At 41.7% G+C, this 12090-nt stretch overlaps 1 protein-coding gene across 1 annotated transcript; it reads right to left on the bottom strand.

The window, feature by feature from the left end:
• Positions 1-5608: 5608 nt before the first annotated feature.
• On the bottom strand, positions 5609-11968 carry c1galt1lb (core 1 synthase, glycoprotein-N-acetylgalactosamine 3-beta-galactosyltransferase 1, like b). The gene is made up of 4 exons (XM_049560063.1): positions 11380-11968; positions 10947-11216; positions 7595-8259; positions 5609-6191 (listed from the first exon to the last, which is right to left on the bottom strand). Exons 2-4 carry the CDS (start codon positions 11170-11172, stop codon positions 5883-5885), a joined length of 1200 nt encoding a protein of 399 aa, XP_049416020.1. The 5' UTR covers positions 11173-11216; positions 11380-11968; the 3' UTR covers positions 5609-5882.
• Positions 11969-12090: the final 122 nt, after the last annotated feature.

Genomic DNA, 12090 nt, shown 5'->3' with positions numbered 1-12090 from the left:
TTATGCGTTCAGAGCGTTCATCTACAGAGCTCAGGTGAGGTCAGGACTTAATAAAGACATAGTGATCAGGTGCCAGACCACAAGCAGCATGCATCCAAGAGACACAGCACAGGAATATGCAAATATAGCAAGGCGAAATGCAAACAAGAGTGAATCTGGGGTTGGCTTTTAATTTCACTTTTGCTGGTACGTGGAACTGGTTTGCAACAATCCTTCATATTATGCCTTTACTGATGTCATCTCGAGATAACAAAGCTTGTTATCTCATGATAACGGGTCAATTTCTTGAGATAAATTCATCATAATGTCTCCTTAAATGATGACTGGTCTGAATAAGACACAATGCAGTTTCTGCCTGTTCGACCTTGATTGAAGTACAGCTGATCAATAATAGGTACTCCTTAATCTGACTTTGTAGTCCATTTAGATTTCCTAAATCTCTGTTATAAACCAGCCCGCTGATAGAGGACTGACCAGTAACCTCTGATGATGATGGTGAGCTGCTCCCCTGCTGACCTCTAGCTTGCTTGGTGTTACATTTCTTGGCTGAAAGTATCATGTGTTTGTTTTTATCACACAGTGCTCACAAAGGTCAGTGCAGCTCGAGGAAAAGCTCAACAATTTTTTGGCACACCTCCCATATGCACTGTTGAACTTAAACACAACATTCACATGAAGGTACTTTGTAGTCAACATACAGGAGCTGAAAATTAGAGTGGTTGAAGTTGCGGGCCCAGTATTAATATACTTATGTATTATTTTGTATTATTATATAGCTACTTGTGTGTAATCATGGTTTAATACATTTAAAACCTGTTTTTCTTTCAACAGGGATGGCTTGTCCATGTGACAGCGCGTATGCACAGACGAGCAGACGCTAATTCATCAATAACGGAAAGCATTGGTAAGATCTGAATCCTCCCTGAAATGACAAAATTAAAATCCTTGTTGCTTAAAGGGACAGTTCATCCCAAAATCAACAACAGATGTTTTTTCTTTTACCTGTAGCAGTATTTATCAGTCTAGATTGTTTAAGTGTGAGTTGCCAAGTGTTTCCAAAATAATGGGACTCGATGGCACTATACATTTGAAAAACTCAGCAGCAATGTCTCTTTCCAGAAATCATGAACCTCTCATCTATGAGTAGACGCACACATCCTTCTGCAGAGATATAGTTGGCGGTTGTTAGAGGGATGACTGAAAAGTTTTGAGCCTTGAGGAAACAAAACAAGATATAGATTTTTCAGTGCTTCTATTTTTTAATCCCCCTCAAAGGCAACACTCTTGCTCAAGCGGTGCTAAAGCGCCTTCATCCCAGTGTAAAAGAACTCTTCAGATTGGGACCCTACACACTCTTCCTGCCACGTTTGAATTCTTGTACCCAGTGTTTGACTGTGGCATATGAAAGGGCATTGTCAGGTTAAGTATTGAGCATGTCTTGGTGGATTTCAGATGGTGACATTCCTCTCAGATGAAGATATTTGATCACACCGGGATACTCCCAATTTTTTTTAACAAATCACTGATCACTATTCACTTCAAGAACTTTCAAAACTAGAACAAAAATAGTTTGAAACATGGACATGGTCAGTGATGATATGGAAAGGTGGTAGATTATAAAAATATTCCGGGTTAAGCTCAAAACCTTTCAGTCAGCCCTCGTAGTTTGGTAGAAAGAAAATAGTTCCTACATGAAACTGCTCACAACAAGGTCTGTGGATTATCCTGAGTAACCAGGTCATGATTTCTGGAAAAAGACATTGCTGTTGAGTTTTTTTAAATGCATTTTTTGGCACCACAAGCCGAGTGACATCTTGTGCCATTATAGTCAAGAAAAGGCAGACATCTCTACAGCTGATATCTCCAACACTCTGCAACTCACACCAAAACAATCTAGACTGATAAATAGCACTACAGGTAAGAGGGAAAAACTTATTTTTGGGGTGGACTGTCGCTTTAATCTTTTGCAAACATTGTTCTCTCTACTCAGGTTTCAACGCTCTCTGTAGTGATGTCACACCTCCTCCGCCTCAACACTTGCTGTAAAACCCTCCATCTCTCACAGCGCTGAAAACCCCTCACAGCTGTTGTAACAAGAGAGGACGATGTATCGATGTTATTTAACCACAGAGAGGTGAAACAGTCATATGCATGAACGCTTTTCTACTGTCGCTGGAAAATGTTCTGACATCACGTAACATTATGTAAACAAGTGCAACACAAATGTACAATAAAATATGCATTTATTTATAGTGATTAAAGTACCATTCACTGAAAACGATCCTGCACACTGATCACGTGTGCTCACACACTCACACAAAACTCATTTACACACCGAAGCGCATCGACTCAATTTAGACCTCAATACCAACATAAATACATTTCAAATATAAATACAGTACTGTACACCTTTCCCTTGGATAGAATTTGAATGTTTTGAGTAGATTGTCGAGGACTGGATGTGTGAATCACTGGCATCAGACGCCAGATGTGGTGGATATCAACAAGTCGTTTGAGGCCCGCAGGTCTGACAGTTGGAGTCTGCACTGAAGTCCTTTGCTACCAAAAAGTTTTACAGATGGTTAATTCACTTGAACAAAGTCAAACAAGTGTCAAAGGAAGCCGTTATATAAAACATGCTGATTTGGTTTAAACTGGACCTTTATATTTCAACAGGAAAAAAAACTGAACATGCTCTATGCTCATGTACAGAAGGAAACTGAGTGTAAACATGTACAAAAGGCATTTTGACAGGCATTAATGACCTCATTCATTTTTAACCTTTGAGGAGAGTAAGAGGTTTAAGTGGTTAAAAAGAAAAACAGTAATTTCAACACTCAAGTGCATTAAATTTTCACATAAAATGACAAATCTGTTCTGTTTGAATCATCACTGAATCCTGCCCGATTCCTGAAGCCGGTTTCTGTATTTGGTAATTATCTCCCGTTAGAGTGAATCTTTGTTTGGTTACAAAGTAGTAAAGGAATTGTTATGAATATTTAAATACACACACTGTACTCACTACAAATCAAAAGGTCTGGCCCATCCAAAATTTAAACATTACACAACATTGTAGAAACTAAAATCGTATAAAAGGAAAATTCTCACTGATCCAGAAAGCGCTGTCACGAACAAGTCGTCCGCAGGCTCACCCGAAGGCCATACTCGTTACATTGGAAGGATTCAATACAATTATTCTCCATCTGAAAGCATCACTCTCATCATGGTAATGTCACAGTGCAAAGTCATGTGTGCAGCTGATGGCTCATACAATCTCTAATTTACAAGGCACAAGCTGACGAGTCCACTAGGGCGAGATGAGGGGAATCGTGAAGTGTGTGTGTGTCCAGTGCCAGCTTTGGGAAGCACGGGTAAATAAGGGTGCAATAGTTTGGAAAGGATGGTGTTGAATTTCAAAGAAGGAAAGATATTTGACACACTCCTTCCTCGCCCCGCTGAAGGTGTGTCTACGCACGAAATCCAGATCAAATTAACACAAGGCTGGAGAACAGGCAAACATCCTGAAAGTCTGCCGTTAACTGAACATAAACCAATGATAAAAACAAATAAGAAGCACCCAGATTACCGATACTGTCACCACGCAACTATTGACTGGTCTGTCTGCAGTCTGGTATCATCCCTCATAGGAATCTTTGGCTGGACTACATAAATTTAGACATTTGGACTTTTCATTTAAAGCAATATGGTGACATCAGTGTCTATGAGCCATAGAGAAATATGAATGACCCAAACAATGCTTTCCTATTGAAATTATCTGTATCTGTATTTTGTGTGTAGGGGGGATTTTAAGGTCTGGTGTGTAGGCTTTAGAGGCATCTAGCTCTGAGGTTGCAGAACTGAAACTCTAGCTGCAGTGGCCAATGCGAAAACACAAATGGCCCTATCTAGAGCCAGTGTTTGGTTTGTCTGTTTTGGGCTACTGTAGAACAACATGGCGGACTCTGTAGAAGAGGACCCGCTCTTTATGTAGATATAAACAGCTCACTCGAAGGTAACAAAAACAATTCTTATTTTTAGGTGATTATAAACTAATGAAAACATTCTTATGAATATTAGATTTTATTCCTGCCAATAGATGCTCCTAAATCCTACACGCTGGCCCTTTAAGAAGTAGTGTCGGGGAGGGTATACGAATGCTGAATTTGCCATTTTCTATTCCACTAACACTTGATTGAGGCTGCAAGATCACGGCTGAACTTCAGGAGAGGATTGGCTGCTTCTCTCAATCTTAGAAATAAAAAATTCAGGGTTTCCCACAGTATTTATCGCAACATACTGATTTTGTATTTCTCGAGCAGGACCATTCCTCGGAGCGCTCTACAAATATAAATATATATATATATATATATATATGTACACTGTTCAATTATTCAGAGTACCACACTCATGGAGAACAGAGCGTACTCTAGGCACGGTGAACGTGAAACTCTACCATTCATTAATTCATAAAGAAGCAAAACACTATTTCTTGGAACAGCAGCGCTCTCACTTGAGCGCTGTCTATCATTTTTCCAAACTACTTTGGTTGAAACCGGCTGCGTTCCCATGGACACCGCGCACTATGCTTTTACTCGCCTCTGCAGCAGCTGCCCATCTAATACATCGATCTGAGCACAAACTGATCAACTGATCAGTTTGCCACCACGCAACCCAAACTCAACATACTGCTGCTGAGGAAAATCAAAAAGCCTCATGAAGAGTTCACTCTGTGTTGTATTCACAGACCCGCAGAAACCTCAGAGAGAATTCAGAGAGGGGACATACTGTAGACTGATCACTAAGGGACACGCACACAGCACACAAACAGAAAATTTGCCGACCCACTGAAAAACGATTCTAATTCTGTGGGAAACACTAGAACTGATTAATTTTGTGTTTTTGACTGCTGTTTGAAGACTGTTTTATGGGCCAAATAATTAGTCAAGAAATTAATCTCCTTATTAATCAGTAATAAAAAATAGTTAAAGCCCTAGTCCTATAAACAAAACTTGTAATAAAACTGTTAAAATTATTATTTAAGACAAATCTTTTTTGTGAAGTCAGTCTTCTCAGAGCTACCACAACATACAACCTAACAAAGAGGATTCATTCCTACACAACACATGGACATAACTTGCCTGTATTGTGAAAATGCTTTTGAATGCAGCCCGAAACAAGTTTGAGAACAGCAAACTGACATGCAAACCACAGTATGCGCAAAAGAAAATACTTATGTCACCTATGGACAAAGTGAGCGTTTGACTGAATGTAAAAGGTGAGGCACTTTTTTAAATTTCTTTCTCTGACAGAAATTTAGGTCAGGACATATAACTGGTTCTCATTGGCTTCCAAGGCATTTAGTTATCTGTGAGAAATGAAGTCAAACAGCTTCAGCAAGCCAAGAGCGTGGTAGATCGAGTTGTTTTGGTGGGTTTTACTTCAGTCAAGAAAAGAATAAAACATCTAAAAAATCTAATTTAACTGGTTCTGGAAAATACTTGGTTCTTATGCCCGACTCATATGAATTCAAAAGGTGCTTTAGTTCATTTGCAAATGAATGCAGCTCACAGAAAGCCATTTAACTTCTAAAGAGGACAGTCAGCTGTTTAAAAAAAAAAAAAAAAAAAAAAACCCTAACAAACTCGAAAAACCAGGGTAGAAGTCATAAATCACCGGCTGCCTTAAGACCAGTCTTGCAGTCGCAATTCACATTAGTAGGAGTCCTTCAGCTACGCACTTACATGTGGGGACATTTCAAATCAAAGTGGACTGTATTTCTACTTTTGTAGAAATATGAGCAAAGACTATCAATGAATAAGCAAATACCCCCCCCCACCTAATGATCAGTCCCCTTCACTTCACACACCCACACAGTCCTACTGTTATTTGCCTGCTGGAGCAGCAGGAGGTTCTTTCTTTACAGGGGGGGGACCTGCATCCTGTCTCTTGTCAGTCCTGGAAGGATCATCCCCCTCTCCTCGCTCTTTCTCCTGAGAAGTCGGCTCCTTTTTGCCTTCTGAAGCATCCCGGGAACTCAACTGCTCAACGTTATAGCCTTGCGGGGTGGGGGGCTGGTAACGGTATCTGTAGCCAAAGGCACGCAGGTGATACGTGTAGTACTCCAGTAAATACATGTGTGAAGCATCTACGTAGTGGAATGATGCCGACAAGTCCGAGCAGCAGTTTGGACCCTGAGGAAAAACAAGAGAATATGGTTATGCAACATTACGGAGCCAAAGTCTCACATTTAGAATGGGTGGGGAAAAAAGTGTGAACACATTTGCATGTTTTACAAGGTAACACATTCAGAAAACACCTTTCAGTAAAAGTCACAACATATATCTGATTAAAGCTCAGCTTTGTTTTGGCGTTATCGGGCAAAAATCTTATTATAAAGTTTGAACATATCAGTTCTGTTTTCAAGCTTTGGAAAACCTAGCCTGTGACGAGAGACTTCTACCAATCACATTTCAAAGAGAGGGTGTTTCTATTGACTGTCCTACAATTGCAGATTTGTGTGCATGTCTCTTCTGTGAAAGCCTGATTCAATGGCAGAGAATCTTGCAGAGAAAGTTGCTATATCAGCAAAGACTGCCCACGCTGCAAAGCAACCCAACAAAAGGAGGATGGACTTATCAAAAAAAAGAGTCTCAAAATAAGTGGAATAAAACATGTTAATATCTGTGAAACCTGTCAGAGATGGACCGAAAATGTTGCTAACAGTTTAGCCTTCTGCTGACTGGAGCTTAAAGCTCATTCTGCAGATTCTGTAGCTAACATTAACAAGAACCTTAAACGTACAATGTGTTCTCCACCTCACTCCCCGACGTGCAGATCACTGGAAGGAGAGCGGGCAGCGGCTCCAGAAACAGACCCCCAGTTTGCAGCCTCAATTCCATCCAGTGCAAGCCATAGCTCCGGGGGACCAGACAGCCCTGACTCGCCACCGGATCAGCAAACTTTCTGTTGCTGCTGTTACACAGGTTAGACCAGGTGCTGCTGCTGGCCACCAGCTGGCTGCAACCCCCGGCCCTTGGGGGCTGAATTTCAGCCGAAGGTCTGTCTGCTTGGTTCTGAGCTGCTGGCCCTTCTCTTCCCATTGAAGCTGTTCACATTTAGCTGGCTAAATCTTGTTTCATTTGAGGTCTGATAAACAATTAGAGTACAGGGCAAGGAGGGGCTAAGTGAATGGGCTGCATGTAGATTATATAAATTAATGAATAGTAAACACTGGGTACTGTATAAAACACAAGCATATGCACATGGTCATCTAGTGGGAGTGGAGAGAGCTGAGAAAGCTGCAGGGGGAGGGTGGGTTTTCCAATTCTATTTTTTTTTTTTTTTGCTTTTCCACATTCCTGCCTACCCCAGTTTTAACCAGTCACTACTCAGAACCTTTCAGTGTCACTGTGGCTCTACCAGTTTCACAACAAAAAAGCCAAGGGGGTACAGAAACTCTGTTAACATGTAGTTGTTAAGCTAACACAAAATGACACACTGTCTGTTTAAACATTTGCAGTGCTTAAGTTTCTTCATACCAGTGTAATACTACGCCGACAGTAAAGACAAAGTCCGCAATGTTTGTTGTACTTGCCTCTGAGATGGGGTAGTAGCAGTAGCTCCAGTACCAGAAGCTTTTAGGAAACTTGGCAGTGAGGTGCTGCTCAGGGACAAATGGGTGAAATGTCTCCCTGTGTGCAGTGTCTCTGGAGTCCCCTGCCAGCACCCCAACTTTCTCCATGCACTGCCCCATTGCCAGGTCCTCCACAGAGGTAGTGTGAGTGCACACGTTAGTTTTAAATCCTTCTACAAATCGCCGCAAAGCCTCTTTGCTCAACACATAGCCTGCACCACCACTCATGTAGCCCTGCTTGGTATAGGGCTTGAATCTTCTGCCAAAGTAAATCGGCTCCTCCGGCGTGTGGTTCGAAAGAATCCACCGCAGGTTGTCTACTATTACATAGGTGTCATCATCTGCCTTGAGGAACCAATCTGCCTCATTGATGTGATGCTCGTAGGCGTAATGGAAGGCTCGGATTGTTTTCCAGTAGAGCTGGTCCCGACCCTCCTTTGTACCTAGGCCCACCGTGGGGAAGTCCGGGTCCTCCACAGAGCTCATGAAGACCACAATATTGCAGTGGCGACTCCACGTGGACTTCACATGCCGAGCCTTCTTCTCCAGGTTGTTGGGTCCAGTCATCACCCAGCAAAGAATACGCACCTTTTTATACAGTTCATCAGCCATGCCACTATCCTCACCTAGTAAAGAGATATAAACATTAATATCAGATTTCAGACTGCAATCTCTCCATAATACACTGTGGCAATATCCACTAATATATAATAGAACATAATATGCTTTTAAAGGTGAAACAACAATCCAAGGGAGGAAATAAATGGTGGTGACGAGGTGTTGCATGGTTTAAAAAAACAAAAACACCCTACATGAATCAGCACATTTGACTTCCTTCTCTTTAAAAGAATCCAGTTCATATTATTGGTAAGTTTTAATTTACACTGTGATTCAAAACTTGACACAACGCTGTGTCACCCTGGACTTTGTTATTGTGCTGTGTGTGTGTGTGTGTGTGTGCGTCTGTGTTGGACTGACGATACAGTGAAGACAGTCACAGGTAGAGCAGACTTTCCCTTACAGCACAAATGTGTCCAATTTAATAGTTAAATATCCAGCAATGGAAACTGAGTTATCACTTCTAGAGGCTAATTTTAACTGCATTAGAGAAAAGAGATACTGCTCCCTGACATTTTCATTGTGTGTGTGTGTGTGTGTGTGTGTCACAGCAGCGTGAAGACAGACTGAAATTTTCCTCTAAGATTAAAAGTGTTAAACAAATAATCAAATGTTCAGCAGTGGAAAAATAAATTATTTAGACTTCTAGAGCAGGAGGGGTATCAATTTGCATTTGTCATAGTAACTGACTCACATGCCGTTCAGTTTGTTGTGCTAACCTCAACATGTATTTCTTGTGTTTCATATCATAGTCTCACAAATATTTATCCATGTGTCATAATTATTACCCTTTGATCCTGTGCCTGCCCATCCCCAATGTTCAAGGATATTCATTTATTCTAAACGGTCCAGGCTATTTAATTGTTCTATATCTTCATGCTATAATCAATATCAGCGGAGGATTTTAATGCAAAGCAGTAACCACTGTCTGTGAATGCATAACTGGGTCAGACCTGCTCAGCACTGGCTTCAAAATGAACTGTAATAACCTGGAGCTTCTGTGCTTCGATTACCCGCTGTGAAACATTAGCCTTACCCATTTATAATGCCTGTTCATTCTTCTGAGGTCACTTTGGTTAAAGTAATGCAAAAGCAATGTAAAAAGTAACTTATATTGTACAGTAACTTGTTACTTTTAAATGAAGGTAACTAGTAATATGTAAGACATAACATTTTGAGAGAAACTTACCTAACACTGATTATAACTATATAAAGCAAACCACCATTGAATTTTTACAAGTTACAGATGAACTAGCCTGGTTCCAGACCATAGACCCCACCCACTCAGCTGAGTAGGCTTGCATCTCTGGTCTGGCATACTTCAATGAATTTGCTAGCCTCGCGTCACCAGGCTCTTCAAGCGAAGAGCCTGGTGTCTATTCACTCTGAATTTTGTCTGGATTCTGGTTCCGGTCTAGGGAGCGGATGCGGTATTCACCAAATTCACCAAACTAAAAGTGTTCACCATAGTAAAACTTTAAATTCTGGCGCACCATTGATTTGGGGTGATGAGGGGTGTAAGAAAATCGATTAACTTAATGGCTTGGGGCTTTTCTTGTAAATTATATTCTTTAAATTAAAAGTTTCACCGCATTTTTATTAGCTTGGTGCTTTTATTTTTACGGAAAGGCACATCCATTGAATTCCAGATCCTGTCTCACTCGCCCTGGTTCCGTTTCCTTACCAAAACGGCCACTAACGGCCCCAGACTAGAATTTGCGATTTATCTCGTCCAAACGCTGGACGGACCAATGAACACCGGGGGTCTAGCGATTAGCCAATCAGCGCCACGCTGATGTCAAGCTGTACGCCGGTGGGTAACTGGTGAGGATAGCAACAATGGCGACCGCTACAGATCCTACAGACCACATTGACGATGCTATCGAGGTATTTCACCACTACTCGCGTTAATGGAGGACCAAATTAAGGAAGCTGCTGAACTGGATTTAACAGCGATGCAGCTGGGCATGCACGACGACGGAGACATTTTAAACGGGCAATGCTCGCTTGTTTTCGGCACCCCCGAGGCATGGATACTAATGACATCAGATTCTGGGTGAGTCGTTGATCTCTACTGATTGGTTAGGGAAAAAATCAAATTCCCTCCCCCTTGTAAATCGCCTTCAATGGAAGCCATGTCAGACTGAAGGTTCTGGGAGCTTCAGTCTGACACTCAGGCTACAGATGAACCTGAATTATATTTGTTATCTGAGTACTGAGTGAAAAAAGTGGTTGTAAAAAAAAAACTGTAAAAACTGGGACTTCACAATAAAGTTGTTTACTAGTTAAGCACTAAGTTTTGTTTCAGTATCAGACCATAAAGCATAGAGCTGAATGCAGTGTCTGAGGGGAACAGATAGACTTCCTGGTCAGGCACGCAAGGATTGCAAGTACAAGGAAGCTGGAACTTGATATAGTGACTCAGTGGGCTTTGGTGAAAAATGTGGTCGCATTTAAATGTTTGAATAATGATAGAAAAGTTAGTTCAGTACATGATATTGAAGTATTTCTGTCTAAATTAGTTTACATGAACATATTTTGGACACATAGCTGCCAGATGTTTAAGTTTATAGTTTAAGTTTATTCACTTTATTAATCCCCCTGAGGGGAAATTCAATGTTTTCACTCTTGCTTGTCAATTACACACAGGTCTGAAAGACACACACATGCACAAACAGGAACAAACAGGTCGTACCTTTATGATGAGGGTGCTTCAGGTTGAAAAGAGCAGACCTCTCCTTCTTCCATATTTTCCTCTCCTCCTCGAGCTGTAGCTGGTAGTCATGAAGTTTATCAAAGCTGCTGGCCTGCTGTGCTGACACAGTCCTCTCAAACCACACCTGCCGCAGAAACACGTACAGTGTGAAGGTTCCCACCACGAAACCCGCATAGAAGGAGAATCTGGATCCGAGGGCCTTCATGCTGGACCAGGCGTCTCTCTGACTGTCGATCAACTTGGCAGGTGCTGGATAAGACAGTGAAGGAAGACAGCATGGACACAAGTTTCACCACAAGGGCCCCAGTCTGCGGCTGTAAACTTCAAGTCCCCTCGCCGTGTTGGCGAGTGTGAAGAAATGACAAAGTGACAGCAGATGTGTGTCACTCCCCGTTAGGTGGGGTTTACTCACCAGCGGTGTGGCAGACACCATAGCAGCTGGATTATCCCGCAGCTATTTCATTATAACAGGAGACATCAACTTTGAAAAGCGAAAGCTGAGCCAGTTTCGAGCACAACGTAACGTTACCGTTTTTTTCGCTCTCTGAACGACAGCTCAGCTAGCCCCACTAAAATGCTGCTAACAGTTATCGTTACGAAACTGCGGGCGAGCAAACCAAACCGCAAGCTAAATAACCTCCTGGATATATATAAGTTTAATAAATATACATAATGACCGTTATAATCATCTGTTTCTGGCCTGTGTGTTGGGACAGCTGACGTTAGCTAGCTGGCTAGTCCGTTATATATCTGCTAACGTTAACTTCAGTGCTACGTTAGCGATGCTTCCTGTCGTGCCAACTAACGGAAACGTGACAGAGTTAGCTGTGACCGACCGACCGAGCTAACTGAAATGACCGCCGACCGGAATAAGTGAAACAAAACTAACGAACCGACTAAAACACCCAAATTAAAAAATGTTGCCAAAACGCAGTGTAAACTACATCTAACTTATCTGACTGCTGACTTCCGTCCAGAACAAACAGCTACTTCCGGTCAAGTCCGTCATTTCAAAAGAAAAGCGCAGAGCAGACGTGTCCTCCTACAAGGCAGCATACTGCCAATAAATAACCACACACGTCACAAAAAATGAATTAGTTCATTTATGACTGGTACATAAAGT

The sequence above is a fragment of the Epinephelus fuscoguttatus genome, linkage group LG1, assembly GCF_011397635.1.
Source record: "Epinephelus fuscoguttatus linkage group LG1, E.fuscoguttatus.final_Chr_v1".
In the NCBI taxonomy this organism is placed as follows: Eukaryota; Metazoa; Chordata; class Actinopteri; order Perciformes; family Serranidae; genus Epinephelus; species Epinephelus fuscoguttatus.
Note: the sequence above shows the minus strand (reverse complement) of the source record. Positions and strands in the feature narration are given on the sequence as shown.